Here is a 20,795-nt window from a genome sequence, read left to right as displayed (position 1 = left end):
CAAGAAGGTGGTCTTTACACTAAGGATAATGATTCATAGGGTTAGTTGGATGATCGGTGATTGAGTAGGAGTCTGTATGCTGTGGGGCATGGGGATTTTGGATTTGGGCAACACGGTATCAGTGGTATGATAAAAGTGTGTAAAAACTAGACATGCAAAGAAATTATTTATGGTATCCACCATCAGTATGACAGGTCTGTAAAGTGCAGATACCAATAGTTTAAGCTCCTCAATAAATGATTAAAATGAACTGGGGCATCATTACTGTTAAATTTTGTAGAGATTGAATTTTGAAAGAAAAAAAAAAATATGTTCTAACACCTTGATTTTAAGTGGCTCCTTCCTAAAAGAAATTCAACATATTCTCATTTGCTAGTCAATTTTTGAAACATTATTGTTGAAAAGAAGTAGTTTGCCAGTACTGTTTTATACTGGGGAAACTGGGGCAAATGACTTGCATGAGACTCACATAAATCTTAAGGTGGTAGTGCCAGGACTGCATCATTCATTTTTAAACACCCATACCAATAGTTTTTATAATTACTTGCACTGAAAATACATCAACCATATTCTTGTGGCATGAAAAAAAGAGGAAAATATTTTACATTCTTTTCATTATATAAACAGAAATATACTTAGACTACTACCGAGTACAAATACAGAATTACTTTATTTCATCAGTGTCAATTTGATCACTTTTCCCACTACAACCAATTTCTCTTCTGTCCAGACTTTACTTTATGGTGACCATTCTACTTCTAGAGATTTCAAACCTTTTCCTTAGCAATTTATCCTCAAACATAAATGAGCTCCTACTTCAAAGACCCTTAACCTCTTTGGCCACAAATCTGAGAATTTGATGCATAGTACGAACCACTTTCTCTCCCAAATGTTCACACAGAAATATTTGAATGAAATGTTGGGTTTGCTGAGCTATTAAAGAAGTCTACTTTCCTTCTCCAAGATCATTTGTGTACCCCAGATTATGAACCCCTGATCTTCTATATGTCAGTCATGGATTTATTTTTATTCTTCATGACAACCCTGAACCCAGGAAGCTACTGTTACCTTCAGAATACTGTACAGGAAAGTAGGCCATACCAAGTAGTATAAATATGCTAGGATTTGAATCCATGTGTCTTCCTTCCCTAGATCTTTCCACTTACATATTCTTACCTCCAAAATAGCCCTAAAAAGTCACCAAACTAAATCTAGAGTTCTATATTCGGCCTTCATCTGTCCAATCAGCTTCTTCCACATGCTAAATCTTTTGACCATTTTCCCACTCATCTGAGAAAAATCAAGTCTACCAAAGCTGCCAAACCTCTCAGGAGACTTATAAAATTATTTTAATAGTATCTTCTTGCTAAGTGGTCTCTGGAGGCAGCTTCCTAAAAACCAGCCCAGCTTTTAGGGTCACTGAAAACTAATCTTACAAGTTCCCCAGTGAGGAATAGTTCCTTTGTCCAAAGCTTCTGTTTGTAACTACCAGGATAATGATAAACAGGGATGTGGCAGGTCTTGGCTTTCTAAAGTCTCAGCTGCCTCCTTCTGGCTGGTTTACCTCTTTGGTGACAATGTATCCTAATCTCTAGAACGAATCCTGTGTCTTTCATCTTCTCACAGTATTAAAGAAGGAGCTATATGGTACTCAGAGTTTTGGAGTAACTGGTTATACATAACTGAAACAGAGGAAGGTGAAAACACTACCTCAACTAAGGCGTTCCTTTTTAAAGAGCTGTAGTCTAAACCTGAAATAAAAATTTACCTTCTCGTACTTACATGCATCAGCAGGCAGACAGACAAATTATTGCTGTCACTTCTTTGTTTGATTGATTGGTTATTGGAGCAGAAGGAAGAAATGAGTTAAGTCCCATTAGATGAATTAAACATGGGCAGATTCAGGATTTTGTTGTTTTTTTTTTTTTTTTTTTTTTGAAGCGTATATAATTTGGGGGACTCTCTTTAAGAAAAATATGTAATTATGTATACAGAATTCGGTTAAAAAGTGAATAGGTATTTACAGTGAAAAAAATCACATCATAATTATTAAAACATTGAAAATAACTAGGTCACAAAATCCAGAAAAACAACATATTTTTTTAAAAAGATTTTATTTATTTATTTGACAGAGAGAGAGAGATCACAAGGAGGCAGAGAAGCAGATAGAGAGGGGGAAGCAGGCTCCCCGCAGAGCAGAGAGCCCAATGCGGGGCTCAATCCCTGAGATCATGTCCAGAGCCAAAGGAAGAGGCTTAACCAACTGAGCCACCCAGGTGCCCCACAACGTATTTTTATTAAATGACATATCTCTGGACCAGCATCTCAAGGCATGATGCTGGATGAGTGAGTCAGCAGAATGGGAAGTAGAAATATTCTAGAAGCCAGTCCTTTCCTTGGATGGCCAACAATAACTACACATGGAAGAGACAGAAAATCACATAAATATACCCCACTAAACCTGAATAACAGAGATCTGTAATTTAACTTCCCTTTAGGTGGATGCCCCATACACTTCAAACACCATCCAACATCAGGAGCAGGGTAACCAGGAGTTAGTGTGAGTTTGAGTAAGCTGTCTTGAACTGTACATTTTGCAGAAAATATTAAAATTGAAGAGATCCAGGAAAACTGATGCCTAAACTTTCTTCATTTTGCCTACTAGCCAATAATTATCTTCATTTGAGACTACCACAAGGTCTTTGCCTTGGCAATGAATGTGCAAAGATATTCTGCTGTAGGACCACCTCTCCCCCTCTCTGCACCACACAATTCATCCCATTTTCCACTGTCCCTAATCGAAACTCCACCTCTAGGCTGCTCTAGCTTTTGTCTCTGTCTCTGGATACATGTATGCTTTATACATTTAGTGTTTTCTATTAGCAGCTACAAAGATAAAAAGATTAAAGCAAAGGATTCAGATATAAACCATCTCTTCTTCTTCCTTGATATACTACCCCCCCCCCGCCCCCCGGCTTATAACTAAGGACTCCTACTAAAACCAAATTTATAATTCAGATTCAGACCTCTAAAATAGTGGTTTAAATAATGGTTCATACTGTTGCCCCATGTCTGTGATTGGTGAATATATTTTTCTTTCAATATCATTCCAACTACGAAGTTTGAAATTTCTACCTTATTACTCTTAACATTAAGAGTATTGATGAGGCGCCTGGGTGGCTCAGTGGTTTAAGCCGCTGCCTTCGGCTCAGGTCATGATCTCAGGGTCCTGGGATCGAGTCCCGCGTCGGGCTCTCTGCTTGGCGGGGAGCCTGCTTCCCTCTCACTCTCTCTGCCTGCCTCTCTGCCTACTTGTGGTCTCTCTCTGTCAAATAAATAAAAAAATTAAAAAAAAAAAAAAGATTAAAAAAAGAGTACTGATAACTCTTGGGCGCCTGGGTGGCTCAGTGGGTTAAAGCCTCTGCCTTCGGCTCAGGTCATGATCTCAGGGTCCTGGGATTGAGCCCCACACCGGGCTCTCTGCTCTGCGGGGAGCCTGCTTCCTCCTCTCTCTCTGCCTGCCTCTCTGCCTAGTTGTGATTTCTCTCTGTCAAATAAATAAAATATTAAAAAAAAAAAGAGTACTGATAACTCTTAACATCTTGTTTTTCTTAACATTCAGCTAACTCATCCACACAAACTCCAACTTCCAAGACAGCTTTCATCCTTCATAAAGTTTTCCCTAAAAATCAAATATACATTAATCTTTAACAAAGTACTTACCATACTGTATGGCAATCATGTCTCTCAAAGAGATTAGGAACCACTTCGAGGCTAAGATGATCTTGTTCACATTTATATGCACAGCACACATTACAGTGGCAAACAGTAACCACTAAATATTTGCTGGGCAAACTAAAGCACACTTGAATAAAGGATACATATCACTTAAACATACACTTAACATACATAGATACAGTGCTCGCTTCGGCAGCACATATACTAAAATTGGAACATACATAGATACAGCTATCAACTAGAACACTTGGAACTTCACCTTGCTTTTTTTTTTAATTTTTTTTTTAATATTTTTTTTTTATTTATTTGACAGAGAGAAATCACAACTAGGCAGAGAGGCAGGCAGAGAGAGAGGAGGAAGCAGGCTCCCCGCGGGGCAGAGAGCCTGACGCAGGGCTCGATCCCAGGACCCCGGGATCATGACCCGAGCTGAAGACAGAGGCTTTAACCCACTGAGTCACCCAGGCGCCCCTCACCTTGCTTTTTAAAATGTATTACCACAGGGGTGCCTGGGTGGCTCAGTGGGTTAAGCCTCTGCCTTCAGCTCAGGTCATGATCTCAAGGTCCTGGGATCAAGCCCGCATCGGACACTCTGCTCAGCAGAGAGCCTGCTTCCCCCCCGCCCCACCTGCCTCTCTGCCTACTTGTGATTTCTGTCTGGCAAATAAATAAAATCTTAATAAATAAACAAACAAACAAATAAATAGTACTGCCATATGGGGCACCTGGGTGGCTCAGCTGGTTAAGCATCTGCCTTCAGCTCAGGTCACGATCTCAGGATCCTGGGATCAAGCCCCCACACTGGGCTCTCTCCTCAGTAGGGAGTCTGCTTCTTCCTCTGCTCGCTCTCTCTCAAATAAATAAAACCTTAAAAAAAAAAAATGTACTACCATACAATGTAATTGCAGTTGTACAAGTTGATGAAGGTTTAAATTATTTCCAGATAATGTGAAAAGGTCAGTGGAAATTACAAATAAATATAAATAAATGTAGGAACAAAAAATCCCAGCTCACTCCACCCTAAAACATAAAAGACCATGATTAGCCTTTTTGGGTTCCATTATGGATGGATTCCTACCACTTTCTCAATGCATTGCCCTACCACTTTCTCAATGCACTGCCAAATGCAGGTGCCTCCATTTCCCACCCCACTCGTAAGAGAGTTGATGAAAGAATTCTTCTCTTGGACTCTGAACTTCAGAAGATCCTGACATTTCCTTTCACCACTGGATGGATGTGAGATGAGATCGTGGAAACTCTCTTTGGTTCTTCTGCCTTTTTTTTTCCCTCCTTTGCTCAAGAGTGCCCGAAAGGATCAGATACCTATCTAGATTCTTAAACCAGGTTAAAGTAGATGTAAAAGAAATACCATAAAGCAACAGTATTTTAGTGCTATGCAGCAGGAAGATTAAATTTTCTGAAAGTTTTCAGGAAATAAACTGATAAAACCTGTGGCTCTCATATTTTTTTTTTTAATTTCAGGGACTAATAATCAACTTTTATTATGATTGTATAGTAGTAGACCAAATCTACTTATTAGTCTCATTTCAAAGCAGAAGATATTTAACACCAAACTCTAGAAACAATCTTAGAATGAAGAACCTTAAAATTTTATCAACTTAGCTTCATGAAGAATATATTACATTGTCCTATTCTCCCTATCTTGCTACACAAGAATAAACACTCCACTGCATTCAGAAACCTAACTATGAGCTCCATTCTTACTCAGCATTCCTGGAGTCTAAGATTTATACAACTTTAATAAGCTATAGATGAACTTCTTTTTTTTTTTTAAATAAACTTTTAGAGCAGTTTCAGATTTACAGAAAAACTGCAAAGACAGTACAGAGAGCTCTATATACCCCATACCCAGTTATTTCTTTTATTAATGTCCTATATTATTATGGCACATTTATCACAATTAATGAACCAATATTGATATATTATTATCCAAAGTCCATACTTTGTTTACATTTCCTTAGTGTTTATCTAATGCCCTTTTTTCTCTCCCAGGATCCCATCTAGGATATGACATTCTATTTAGTTATTTTACCTTCTCAGTCTCCTCTTGGCTCTAACAGTTTCTCAGAATTTCCTTCTTTTTGATATTCTTGAAAATTCTGAGAACTATTGGTCAGGTATTTTATAAAATGTCCTTCAACTGGGACCCCTTTCTGATGTTTTTCTCATGATTATACATACTGGTATTTGGGTTCTGGGGAATAACACCACAACGCAAAAGTGCCATTCTCATTATAGTAAAGGTACACGTTATTAATATAATTTACTGTTAACCTTGATCACGTTGTTAGGATGAGGTTTATCAGACTTCTCCACTGTAAAATTCGACCCGTTTCCAACCTGTACCCTTTGTGATGAAGTCGCTATGCATGTATTGTTAAGTACTACTATGTAAAGTTTTCCATTGAATATATACACTTTATTCTACTATTGATGGACACCTGGACTGTTTCCCATCTGGGGCTATTATGAATAAAGCTGCTATGAATATTTTCAGGTCTTTCTGTGAATATATTTTTATTTCTCTTGGGTAAACATTTAAGGATAGAATTGCTGGGTTGTTGGGCAGGTGTGTTATTAGTTTTATAAAAAAAAAAAACAACAAACAGGGGCGCCTGGGTGGCTCAGTGGGTTAAAGCCTCTGCCTCCGGCTCAGGTCATGATCCCAGGGTCCTGGGATCGAGCTCCACATCGGGTTCTCTGCTCAGCAGGGAGCCTGCTTCCTCCTCTCTCTCTCTCTGCCTGCCTCTCTGCCTACTTGAAATCTCTGTCTGTCAAATAAATAAATAAAATCTTTAAAACAAACAAACAAACTACAATTTTTAACAAAGTGATTGTATCATTTCCATGTGGCTGTAGTACAATGGAGGAGAGTTCCAGGTGCTTCATATCCTTGTCACCATTTTGTCAGGTCAGAAGTTTTTGGTTTTTGTTTTTTTAAGTATGCTCCATGTCCAGTGTGGAGTCCAACACAGGGCTTGAGTTCATGACCCTGAGATCAAGACCTGGACTGAGATCAAGACTTGGACACTTAGCCAACTGAGCCACCAAGATGCCCCCAGAGTTTTCAATTTTAGCCACTGCAGTAGGTATACAGCAGTATCTCACTACGGTTTAAATTTGCATTACCCTGGTGAAAAACGACATTAATGACACATTATTTTAAAATACTATGTGAATGGAAGGCTGTCTCTGAACAGACTCTTCATGGAAACAGAAAGTCTCTAATAAAAAATTAAAACCCAGAATTTGGGGCATGTTCCTTTCAGCCACAGTGAAATTAACAGGGATCAGATGTACTCTGTCTTATAGAACTACTGAAAGGGAAGCACAGGACGGTAACCCCTGAAAGAAGAAAATTACCAGGTGAACTCCACTCCAGCTTACTGACTCAAAGCACTGAAGCCACAGGACAGCAAAGAAGACCCAAACCTGAACCCAGTGGTTCAGGTTTGATTCTTTGAGCTGAGAATCTGGTGAAGAAAAGGCAACTAAAAATCAGGGAAAGAGTATCAGAAAGGGGAACTGCAGAGAGGGAGCTCTAGAGATTGGCAGAGTTCTTTCATGTCTTCAGCTGAGTTCTGATGAATGGATGCATTTAAGGAAATCACCCGGTGTTGGGGAAAGAACCACCAGAAAGGAACAGGCAGACAATCCTTGGGACTCAAATGGGTGTGGAGGGTTCCTGTTCCCAGGAGTCAAAGTGGGCACTGGTTGAGTATTCAGAAGGGTATTTTCCTCAGCAGTGGGTAAAAAGTAGCATCAACTTAAAGGCTGCTCTTGTCTTAACAGAAAGCTTCAAAATTATCAAAACTAAATCCTAGGTTTCCTAGGAACTTAGATGCATTTCAGAACAAAGCTCAGGAATATTTAAAGAAATATAAAAATATCCAATATCCAAAAAGGCAAAATTCAGTGTTTGCCATCCAAAGATTTTCAGGAAGGCAAACAAATTAGAAAATTTGAACCACAATGAGAAGAAAAAATCCATCAATAGACACACGTTCGAAAGTAAGACAGAAGATAAAATTAATTGGGGCACCTGGGTGGCATATTCTGTCAAGCATTCAACTCTTAATCTCAGCTCAAGTCTTGATCTGCTCAGGTCTTGATCTCAGGGTCACACTGGGTGTGGAACCTACTTGAAAGTATAAACCTACTAAGGAGAGTCATGTAGGAAATATAGAAGACCCAAATTGAACTTCCAGAGATTAAAAAAAGGTCCGAGGTGAAACACACTGGACGAATTAAACACCAGATTAGAAACTACCCCCCCACACACAAATAAATAAATAAACTTCAAGACATAGCCATAGAAACTATACAAAATAAACACCGAGAGGAAAAAAAATCACCTAAACAAAACCAAACCGTGTCAATGAATTGTGGAATGAGTTCACATTAAAAAAAAATTGTTTTATTGCTTTACAATCAACAACAAATATAGCTTAATAATTACAAACATGGTACTTCTAAGTGGCACTCAAATGAAGTAACAAGACAAGAAAGTGCTCTTCACTTAAAATGTGAGAACTAAAATCCACTCCTTCTGCCAAGAACCTTAATACTCTCAAGTAAAATCAATACTTAAAGAGGTAAAGAAAACTATTATCAAATTTATTGCATATGTCTGCTCATATAATTGAAAAACCTTTTATGCATGATCTAGATAGTGCTAGTACTTAACATTTTATTGAACCATCCTAACTTTTAAGAATTGAACACTCTTTTCTTTCAACACATTCTTCTGCAAAAGAGCTGTCAAAAAAATTGTAAAATCCAACAATGCATTGCACTTCTTCTTTTCTCAAGACAGAAAAATTAGTCACTCTTTAACTTGACCTGATATAAAAAACCTAGTGATCTAAGAATCTCAATTCAGTATAAGAAATTTAAGAAAATTTTAAGGAGGATCACCATAGTAAACTGCTAGAGGATGAGGACTTTATCGTCTGCTTTGTGGTCAACTGTGAAGTGTCTATTTAAATTTCTTGCCCACTTCTTTATCTTTTTTCTTTTTTTTTTTTGGTAGTTTATATCCTGAACACCAGTCCTCCTCATGTTTTGCAAATATTTTATCTGAAACTATGACATGTCTACCTTAACAGGTTTTTCTGATGAGAAATTTTTAATCTCTATGAAATCTTTTTATCATTACAATAAATTTTATGATTATTGCTTACATAGTAAGGAACATTTGCCCAACCCTAAAATTATCAAACGTATTACCTTATGACTTTCTCTAAAAACTATATGGTTTTAGCTTTTACAACAAATTAATATGGTCCCTCTTGAATTCAATTTTGTGTGTAGTTTGAGGTATGACATACTACAAATGGAAAAACTGAGGTTCATTTTCTAAAATGTGGATATCTCATTATTCTAGTGCCAACAGTTGAAATGACTCTGCTTTCAGCATTACTGCAGTGTTACTCCTTTAAAATTTCACTATTCAATTAAAAAAATATTTTTTAATGATTTAAGTTTGTTAAATAAAATTTGGTTTATTCCTGTAATTCATTTTTTTCTCTGATGCTGATACACAGTTTCAAAAGACTGTCCAGTTGGGACTATTAACCTTAGACTTAAGTCACTTATCCAAAACTGGTACACGGACTATCTACCATAATGATAGAAATTTAAATAGGTTTAAATTTTTAAAAGTTAATACATTTAAATTTTAAAAAGTTCATGTTTAAATTTTAAAAAGTTACATCTCATGCTCTGAGAAAATGTTATAGAACAAGTAAACAGACACATAAACACAAAAGCACAGAAATTCCTATAATTTATCACTGCTCCTCATTTGAAGTAATTCTACTAACAGTTTTGTTTTAGTCATTTGGAATTATTTATTCATAAATATAAATTGTTTCACTAGCATTACAGAAAGAAAAATGCATCCCAAATAAAATAGATGTTAAAGCTAATTTTTGTGGCGCACTATTTTAAAAAATACATTCTCTCATTTTTAATATTTCAGCAGTGGGTACACTTGATTTACTCAAATCGTGTTAGAATATTTAAAATTTTGATAATGCTATTAATCGAATTTGTCCTCAGCCATGTTACCCTCTGCATAATTACCTTTGTTTAACAGATTATCTAACAGATTAAAAAACTAGTGGGTAAAATTTGTCTGCCAAATGGACAGATCATATTGCTCTAGGGTCCTACAATTCATTTGAAATCCTTTGAGTCTTTAAAAGTTCTACTGAAAAAAAAAGTAAACATGTTTGAATTAAGTTAAAAAGCACTTGACAGAAAAACTGTAATAAGCGGACTCAGGAGATTATATTTCTTATATGCTTTGCTGTTCATTAGCAAACAAGCAGCATTTAAATTCAATGCCTATAATCCTTTCTGTACAATACACCAACCCAAAAAGGGGATTATATAATACTGTCCATCTTTTCAAAAATTTCACTAGTGAGCTCACGAATGATAAAGTTCAAGCAATTGGGGTGTTTTGTTTGTTTTTTTAAAGATTTTATTTGACAGACAGAGATCACAAGTAGGCAGACAGGCAGGCAGAGAGAGAGGGGGGGAAGCAGGCTCTCCACTGAGCAGAGAGCCTGATGCGGGGCTCGATCCCAGGACCCCAGGATCATGACCTGAGCCGAAAGCAGAGGCTTTAACCCACTGAGCCACCCAGGTGCCCCTCGAGCAATCGGGGGTGTTTTTGTCAACCAATGAATTACTAAGAAAACTGATAGCAAGAAAGAAAAAGAAAAACCCACTATGACAGGTCTTACCTTCTGCAAGTCATTATCAGAAATTACTTTTTCAGTGAAGCGGTTCCTCTTGATGCTCTGCTTAAAATTTTAGCTTTATCCCTACCCTCCAATTTCATATTCTCTCTCCCTTCCCTGATTCCTCCCCAACTTCCCCACTCATTAGATCTTACCACTCTCTAATATATCCTACATTTGACTCATTTATTTGTGGCATTCCCACACCAAACTCTAAGCTCCTTGAGGGGAAGGATTTGGTATTTTGTTCACTGCTGTTATGTAGGGCAGTTTCTGGAATATTATAGGTACTCAATAAAGATTTACTGAATGAATAATTGAAAGAGTACAAAACAAAATGTTCCTGGAGAAAACACTCTTTGTGAGTCATTTTCAAGGAACGGTAAGTGAATTTCCTCTAACATGATCTGTGACCATTCCTGAAGCCAAAAATTGCTATTCACTTTTCTCACGCTAACATAAAGAGAAACTGATACCAGCTGTAGAAATATATAGCCACAGATAAAATGTAAATTCCCTGAAAATTCAGTTCTATTTCATTAGTATAGTTTGAATGCCTAGTTAAGTACAAAAAAACAGCTAACTGAAGTCAGTAATGGGATGTTTCCTGATTGTTAAATTAACATTCTTTCCACAAAATTATGCTGCTTCTTCATTTAAGATAATGTATAGTCTTTTACCAAGTGGAAGAAAGGAGGGGAATAACCACATATAGCTAGTTGTAAGGGGGAAAGAAAGTAAAGAACAACAATGAAATAGAGAAATACACATTTTCTGAATCACTGAAGATAGGCCCATCCAACATAATAGTTTGTAGCTTAAGAAAAAAAAGTGCAATTTTAACAGAAGAAAAACTTATGAAGAGGCTTTATCTGGTTTTTCTTAGGAAGAAAAAACAGTAAGTAAAATGTTTACCATTTTAAAGGAGAGGAAGTTTGATATTAGTTTTGTGATCATGCTGTATCCATGTCAGAGTTTTCATGGCATATAACCAGCTCAGCTATGAACACAGGATACAGACATAATGGGACAAGTAAGAGTTAAAAGATGATATTGTAGAAATATCTGAGACACTCAGTTCATGGTCTAGGATCATGAATGTGTTCAAATCTGATTTTTTAAGCCACCTAAAGGTTTGTGAAGATGCAAGATGATCCACATTCAAAAATCACTTAGTTTTATTTTGCTGAATAGAGCCATATACCATGATAGACCATTTTCAATTATGAGATGGCTCAGAAAGTGTGTTTGAATTCAGAGAATGTTGAGACCCTATGCTTTTCAGTACTGAGAATTTAATCTTTCATTTGAAAGAATAAAATCTATCCAGTGAAGTTCCAATTATAGATTTCATAATGAATTCTACTTAGTGCTTCCTGGACCTATCAATTCCATTAATGGATGAATATCTGTTCTGAATCATAACTCAAGAAGAAATGTCACTATTTTACCAATGATATTTATATCAGAAACAATAAGACAATGAGCCCATTCTGCTTGGATGCGTTGGTCATTTATGCACAGCAATTGGAATTCTGGGGAAAATGCCAAAGATAATCAAAATGCATACGGATATTAAGATAAAATTATATGCTTTTCATTTCAGACATATCAATGGGGGTAGAAGGAGAATACAGCTCTGATTTATATAGTGCAATGAATGGGCAGAGGGTGGGGGGCAGGAATCAACAAATTGTCAAACGCAATCCCACAAAGCATATGAAGCAAGATTATAAGGATTCCTATTAATTTAGTAGAAATATAAAATAACTGACCTATGAAGCATTTATATTGACAAGAGCCCACCATAAAAAGAATTCTACTGGCCTAATTAAGAATATTAAAATATAGGGGACCTGGGTGGCTCAATTGGGTAAGCGAATGCCTTTGGCTCAGGTCATGATCCTGGAGTCCTGGGATCAAGTCCCACATCGGACTCCCAACCCCATGAGGAGTCTCCCTCTGACCCCCCCTCTCATGCTCTCTCTCGCAAATGGATAAATAAAATCTTAAAAAAAAAAAAAGAATATTAAAATATAATTTGGAATCATTTTGGAATTTATATATATAAATTCTGTTATGCACCTAAAATAAATACAATGTTACATGTCAATTATATCTCAATTAAAAAAATATTTGGCTTACATAAAGTACAAACCCTTTACACTCAGGAACAGAATTTGTATGGAGACAAGATGCTTAAACAAACCAGTAGTTATAACCATCATTCTCTTCAAATTTGTTTGGAAAGACTAAAAAAACCTAAATCAAACCCATTACTTTAATATGCAGTTTGCACACATTCACAGTATACTCAGGGAGATTTCAAGTCTAAAAGAGTGAATCAATAGTATTTTAGAAATGCATGTTATTTCATCCAGTAATAAATTCTAAGTCTTCTCACCCCCCCCCCCCATATTACTTCTCGGTACAATCTTTGAAACTCAAAATAACTTAAATTATAGTTTTTAAAATGTAGCTCTTTAATAAAAAGGTTTTAAGTATCAGGTAAGTTCTTTTCAAGTCCAACATGTGAGAACTTTCACATACAAAATAAATGTTATACTTTGCTATCATCTTGTTAAAAGATAGTTATTTTAGTGGATGGTGTTATCTCAAGATGTATTTGGAATGTTTCTTTTGGAAATTCACATGAACTACCATTAGGCTATATTAACAATTCTGATCAACCAGAGTTTTATCCAACTTAAGCACTTATTATTCACTCATATTTAAAAATATAAGCTAATTCCAAAATATCTTTCTATACCAAAAGACAGGAACTTGTCTGTATTGCGATTATTCAAATGAATGTGAACCACAAGCCTTGACAGTAATTTCAAAAGACCTTCAAAATTGCTTTCAATAGTGACAATAGCACTGATATATAGCCTCTCAAGAATATTCTTTGGAATAAAGTTTATCTATAAATTCTACTACTTGTTCAAAAAAGAAAACAAACCTTATTTATCTCTTATATTCATTCCCTTTATAAATGAAACTCTTTATTTTAGGTTTTAGATAAACAAAGCATCAAAAAATTTTTTTACATATTTTTTCATTCCTATGAACTTTCCCTTCAAATTATCTCAATTATTCAAAACACTATAAACTTAAAACAAATCCTATTTAACATGGGTTTAAATTATTCCTGTAGATTTGGTCAGTGGGAAAGGTTCTGATGTTTGAAAATGACAGAAAAAGAATTTTAATTTGGGAGAATTCATCCAAGTATTTATAAAATTTTAAGCAGTCTCACACATGGGCAACGCAAATAAATTGCTTGATCTGATGAACTTTCAAAATGTATTTTAATCTCATTCCAAAAAGAAAGAAAATTTCTAGATACAAACACAGCTCATTCAATCACATTTAATATACATTCAGCAACTTAAAATATTATAAGGATCCAATATTTTCACCTTTTATAATCTCAATATATTATATATTTAATATATAATATATATACAATACAATACATACGTAGTCAGCAGGATTAAAGTAATTTTTTAAAAGTCCGATCAATATTGATAAATATCTTTAGACTATTAAAAGAACTGTATTTAGGATCACAGAATAAAATAAAATATGGGAGTTCCAAGCCTATTAGATTGCAAATGTTCATATGGCCAATCACTTTAAAAGATCCCTCAAGTTGGACAGAATACATTTTAAAACAATACTCTTGCTACTCTCAAGCAGCAGTACTTGTAGATATTAAGCATGTACATCTGCTTTAAATTAAAAATTACTATGCAGCTTTTTTTTACTGTAATATACAGTAGCTATTTCTTCCTTTCTGTTGGATTTTGCTATTGTTGTTTGAAAGGTGACTAATATATTACCAACAGAAGTGACTCTAGCTCCTTTCCCTCTCCCAAAGCATGGCTCAGTTTGAAGACTGTTCTATAGGCAGCCACTATGAGTATTAACAGTACCTTTACACCACTAAGAACAATCAATCAATAACTGGAGTCATATGAGAAGTTTCAAAGACTGCTGGAGGTTTCTGTAAAACAAGGTAATCGAAGTATTACCCCTGTAGATAGCCCTCTCACATCAGTTAATACAAGGAGTTAAAATTCCAATGCCACAGTATAGCAGTTAATCATCTACTCTGTAATTTTAAATATTATACCATTGATTCACCCTGAGAATACAGAGGAAGCATTTAAAACAAGATACTCCGATATGTTTTTTTTCCTTTGTATTTGCTTTCTTCTGGTTTCCACCAGCCCTTCAAGGGCACAAGCATTTCAATTCAAAGTGTGACTTGGATATCCTTTTTTGTTAACTGAGATTCATGCCACAGTCAGATACTGGTGATAGAAAAGCCCAAAAAGGCTTGTAGAAAAGAGACAGGCAGCAATCCACCAGGTCAGAAAAGACAGAAGTCCTCGAAAAAGCAGAGGAGTGAAAATATTTTTTAAGCTGCTCAGTGCCACTGTTATTTGTGTTACAGTTACCTTCATCTTCCCATCAGCAGATGGTAATTCAGAGTAAACAAAGTTGGAGGGTAGACTATTATCCACTGGCAAGACAGAGATAGATTCTGGATATATCCCCCAGGAATGATTACCTAGAAAATTCAAGATACAAATAAAATTTGAAGACTAACTGCAAATCCTCTAATTAAAAAACAAAGAAAGAAAGAAAGAAAGAAGTTTTAAAATTATACTTGAAATTAAGAACAGGAAGTTTAGTGGCATAACAAATTTCTTCATGTTGAAAATAAAGTAAAATAACCTTTGTGCATATCCGGTAAAAAATTCATTTAACCTGATTAGACTACAAGCTGGTCTTACCAGTAAAAGTACACAAAAAAATCTAATTTACTTTTAACTAACTGCACTAAAATCTGGTAAAATAATAAAAACAATTTTTTTCCTTGTATAATATATTAATCAACTACCTCTACTGGAGTGACAGGGACAAACTCAGTAACTTCTTAGAAATCCTTTCTACCTCTAGAATATCAGAATAAATTTCTTTCTCAGAAACTATCTATGATTTTAATGTGAGAGACTATTAATAGCTTCCAGAAAGTTTTCATCGTATATTTTCCCATGTTGGATAGGATGTGAGTCACATAATTTATAACTGAGCTACTTCTTTATGTTTCATAGATTCCTAAAGGCCATTTACATCTATCATCAGCTCTATAGTATCTATGAAGCCCACCCAAATAATACCTGTTTAGTTCCTTTGGGCTTCTTAAACCCCCACACTGGCTGGCTGCCTGATCTGAGCAAAGGGAAATAATCAATAAAATAATGAATAGTTCTCAAATAACACCACACAGGAACTGGATAGTTTAGTGAACAGACTTATAGGAGAACTTCATTCTTCTGCGGAGAAATCTTTATCCTATCAATATCTAAAGTAGAACTCACTAAAGGATCCTGGATTCATGTAAGTATACAACTACCTTATAATAACTGAAATGATCAGGCACTAACAAAATCTTTCATCACCCTCTTAAAATACAAAATAACTAAGACCAAGAGTGCTCATTCAAGTTTCTCAGTAAATACGGGAATTAATCTTTAGCTAATAATTCTTATAAGTAAAGCATAATATAAAACTATATGGACCCGAAGATGACGAATCAACTTTTAAAAGTTTCCCATGTTTCTTCTTAAAACTCTCCAAGAAAACAATTTAAAGAAGCATATTTCTTTGTAGGTAACAAAAAGCAGTATTAATTATAGGTAGAAAGTCAAACACATTTCCCAGTTGCCAGGGCAAGCCTACCTAGTGTTTTCAAAAGCAGAGTTGTGTGAAGCAGCATTACCAGAGGTGCCACATACTGCAGGGCAATGACACAAAGGTAATAAAAGACTCGAGCCACCTGCAACCAACAAAATTCTTAAGTATCTAACACGACTGACATGTTAGGAGTGAATTAAACTTTCATATAATTGTCAAAATGAACTGCTTAAGAGATAAGTAATCCCATCACGGGAAGGAAGCTAAATGTTATTAGGTCTGCACTTCATTATAAATGCCCCCAAACTGACTTCTGACTTTGAAAGGCTCAGTTGGAAGATAAGTTGTAAATGTGGAAATACTAAATTCCTTGAAAATAGTTAAGTGGTTAATATAAATTGGAGGAAATAATCCCTTAAATTTAAATGGTATATTCACTTACATTTCAAATATAAAACAGAATGTTAGAATCTCTAGGCAGACATCAGAAAATCAAGCTAAATAAAAGTAACAGATCAGTCATAAAACCCTCATAAAAACATCAAGCCCCATTCTACATGAACATATGTAACTAAAATTTGAGGAAAAATCAAAGAGAGAACAAAAATATGTAAGGAAAAACAATAAGAAAGTCTCTGAATCTTGATGAACACCCTGACTATGAAAGAATATGAAAAACGGAACACCCAACACCAGGTTTCTAAAAAAGACATGATCAGTTATACAGATCCAATTAACTAGGAGCATTGGTGGTATAGTGGTTAGCATAGCTGCCTTCCAATTAACTATAATGGTGGATGGACTCGTAGCCCTTTCTTTCTCTGGAATTCCCATTAAGTTAAATATTTACATTTCATGTTCAAATACTTGGAATAATGTTACATGTCACTAAAACTAGTACTTCCTACCCCATAAGTCTTGAAGGCTAGACAATAATATATTGTAATGTCTTCCAAATCAATTGGGGGTCCCATTTAGCAATAGTAGATATACCACAGCATTGCAACCCAAACTATAGGACTTCAAGTACTACGGTAAGAAGAGGACTTGAGACGATTTCTTCACTTAGCACCAAAATCAGATTTCGGTCTCTTCAGTATCTGTCAATTTAAGATTATGCCATTTATTTCAACAGGAGGAGTACTGTGGGATAAAATTACTATTAAGGAAAATTAAACGCTTTGTTTTCTTATAATACAGTGCTTGCTGTTCTTCACTTGACTACAGTACGAAACTTACCATTTTCTGTAGCTCAACTGTACTTATCCGCCCTGCTTCTTTCTTCATCTGATCCACACATTTCTGGGCTAAATTTAAGTAAGCTTGCAGGTGACTGCGCATCATGGCCAACCGCAAAGCACACAGCAGGATTATTAACCAGAGTCGCAGAGTATCGAATGTAGCTTCTGTCATTCTATAGATCAGAAAGTTGACATGGTACTCTCAGAGACCAAAATATGTTAGCATGCTAGTTAAATGTATCAGTGCTTACCATATAAAATACAGGATATCTATACTTACAGTTGGAGATATAAAACAAAAGTATTCTACTACATTACAAACTTATCTATATAATTTGACTTATATAATAGACCTAGACAGAAAATTGTATCATTAAGAACAGTAGTAACAGATATCTAGAAGAAAAGTGTAGAAAGTAACTGGGATCCTCTTCACTATCTATCCTCCTCCATGGAAAAAAACCTGGTTGTGAAATGGAGAGAGAAGCTGGGTGCTGTTAAACTGGAGAGTAAGAAAAAGAAACTACAGGAGACTGCCTGTGGAAGTATCAAGTCAACAACCCATGCCTAGATTTTTGTCTGATTATATAGATATTTGAACAGGTATCAGTCACTCTGCTGACTTCCTGATTGGGATCATAGGAAAACCAGAAATTCTGATCTATTATGAAGAAATTGGATGTCTCAGATTTTCTCCAACAAGTCATTTAAGCTATGTGCTCAAGCTGGCTCAGTTGGGCACAAGACTAAGATGAGGATTCCAGGTAGAAGATGTACCCTTACGATGTTTTTTTCAGTTGACTGACGAGGGCTCCTTACAGGACTTTAGAAAGAAGAGGTAATTTCTGATGTCCTTTGTGGTTTAATGTTTTCAAAAGGCCAGGGTTTCTCCTTTGATATAAGGTAACACTGTGAGTAATTTGAAAATAACACCTAGACCATGCTCTGTATCTGTTCTAAACTCTAGCACACATCAGGCACTTAATACAGGACGGCTGAAATGTATGAACTTACTTTTAAATAAACATGTTGTAAATTTGTCAAGTTAAAATTACCATTAAGACTTACTTGTGTGTGCGTGGGAAAACATTATAACCTCAACGAATACTTCCCTAGTTCAAAGAGAATTCTTAAAATAAAATAAAAGCCCTGGTCATCACTGATCATATACTGGAAGACAAATCTATACCAGGCTCTGAAAGAAATACATAATATAAAATGTATACTGTGGAGTCAATGACTTGTTAAGGTTTTCTACTTTAATTCTGATGAGGCAGAGCAGTGAAAGAAACATTGATTAAGCATTTATTTCCAGCTGGTTCCAGTACATGCATTCTTTCATTTAATTCCAGTGATAACTCTGTGAGGTAGATATTATTAACTTCATTTTCCAAATGGGGAAACAGAGGCTCGGTGAAGTTAATCTCCCTCAAGTGACAGTTTCAGTGAAGATTGGAACTGGCATTCAAACCAGCTTTGTCTCAATCTTTCTATACTCTAAAATAGTTCCACAAGGCTAATGAGTTAATATGTTAAAGTACAGTTATTAGTATCTTTTAATAAACTGTTTGTGTTTCCTTATCATCTTCTTTTGTTAAAAGGGGACTTATGACCTAGTATTAGATAATAATGTTAAGGCATTTTTCTGGATAAGTAGGATGATAATATTATGTCAGAAAATGTCCTTATTTCTTAGAGGTACATACTCATGTACTTAGGGGTAAAAATGTTCAGACCTCTACTTCACTTGAAAAATTACTTCATCAAAAAAAACAAAACAGAGGCGCCTGGGTGGCTCAGTGGGTTAAAGCCTCTGCCTTTGGCTCAGGTCATGGTCCCAGGGTTCTGGGATCGAGCCCCGAATCAGGCTCTCTGCTCAGCAGGGAGCCTGCTTCACCTTTCCTCTCTTTCTCTGCCTACTTGTGATCTCTGTCTGTTAAATTAAAAAAATATATAAAAATAAAACAAACAAAACAAAACAAAAAAGGGGTGAAACAAATATGGAAAATATTAATATCCCTTACAGGGGCTGAATGAGTTTCCATTTATACTACTTATTTTATCCTGTTAATTTTCACAGTTAAGAAAAAAAGAACTGAAGAAACTGTCTTAAAAATAGGGCCAAGACATAAAAATGTCAGATAACAACTGGATTGAGAAAAACCTAGAAGTGTACAAGATAACTGTTAATGTGTATTAACATTCATTCATTAATGAAGATCATAAAAAAGTTAAATGATGATTTGTAGCTTGTTTTAGAAGACATCTTTTAGCATTTCCATTAATGCTTTAAAAATACATTATTCTAGTATTATCATTAAAAACTTAAATTACAGTATATACCATTTTGGAAAACAGTTTTGATTCTATAAGGAATCAAAAATTAGCCCTCAAATACCCATACTTACAAAGGGACACTTTCTTTACCCAATGGTGGGTTCATAATGTAGTCTTTGGTGATTGGTTTTACCCAGAGCAGAACCATAAATAAAGGAGCCAAGAAGTTGATATGAAGTAATGTTCTGAAAGTATGTAAGAAATAAATATAAAAACCCAGGAACAGAATACACTAATAAACTACAGATACTTGGAACTTACAAAATGAAGGTAGACACTTATTTTCAGTATTCTGTATTAAGGTACTACTGTCATCATTATTTTCTATTTATCGTTATCACTCGACACTGATTTGAGCCCCTGCAAAAACTACCTCATTATCTGAAATTTTCAAATGAGAACATTTAGATTCAGGAAAGTTAAATGACTTGTTCATGGCAATATTACAGGTTAAAGGCAGATGTAGCACTAAAATCTAAATCTGTTCAGTTCTATCCTAGTGTTCTTTAACAATCCCCTACTATATCCCTGATTCAATACACAGGTATTTAAATGACTAACTTTACACAGTCAATGAATCCAATAGATTTTCAGTATAGAGGCATCATCTTTTGACACTTTTTCAGCACAAGCTAAAACAAAGTGCCTCCTTATTATTTACAAGTGAGAGCCAGTGATTAGCAAGGTCCATAATACTAGAAGGCATACGGAACATGGAACCCATTACAACAACTTACAATTAAGGAAACTTTCAATATGCAATGATCATGTATAATATTTTAATACACTATTAAAATCATAAATGATTCATATATTTTTATTTCTTCATGAAGTATTATGAAGTTAAATTCCCTATTCTACACATACCAAGAAAATTTACATTACTCCAGAAAGGTAATATACCTAATATACCAAAAAGTTTTAGGTCTGAGTTATAATTTTATTGTTAATTATTGTCCCAAGTTTGTATCATACAAAGACAGATGACTGTAAAGAC

General features: G+C 35.2%; 1 protein-coding gene across 3 annotated transcripts in view; it reads right to left on the bottom strand.

Annotated features, from left to right (window-relative positions):
• Positions 1–14,736: 14,736 nt before the first annotated feature.
• The window catches only part of TMEM161B (transmembrane protein 161B), a 69,712-nt gene continuing 63,653 nt past the window's right edge, over positions 14,737–20,795 (bottom strand). For all 3 annotated transcript variants that reach the window (XM_045999889.1, XM_045999890.1, XM_045999891.1), the window contains exons 9-12: positions 19,870–19,983; positions 17,460–17,634; positions 16,266–16,362; positions 14,737–15,090 (exon numbers count right to left, since the gene is read on the bottom strand). In XM_045999889.1, the coding sequence (XP_045855845.1) occupies positions 14,813–15,090; positions 16,266–16,362; positions 17,460–17,634; positions 19,870–19,983 (664 nt within the window). In that variant the 3' untranslated portion in view covers positions 14,737–14,812. The remainder of the gene's footprint in view (positions 15,091–16,265; positions 16,363–17,459; positions 17,635–19,869; positions 19,984–20,795) is intronic.

This window comes from Meles meles, chromosome 3 (genome assembly GCF_922984935.1).
Source record: "Meles meles chromosome 3, mMelMel3.1 paternal haplotype, whole genome shotgun sequence".
In the NCBI taxonomy this organism is placed as follows: domain Eukaryota; kingdom Metazoa; phylum Chordata; class Mammalia; order Carnivora; family Mustelidae; genus Meles; species Meles meles.
Note: the sequence above shows the minus strand (reverse complement) of the source record. Positions and strands in the feature narration are given on the sequence as shown.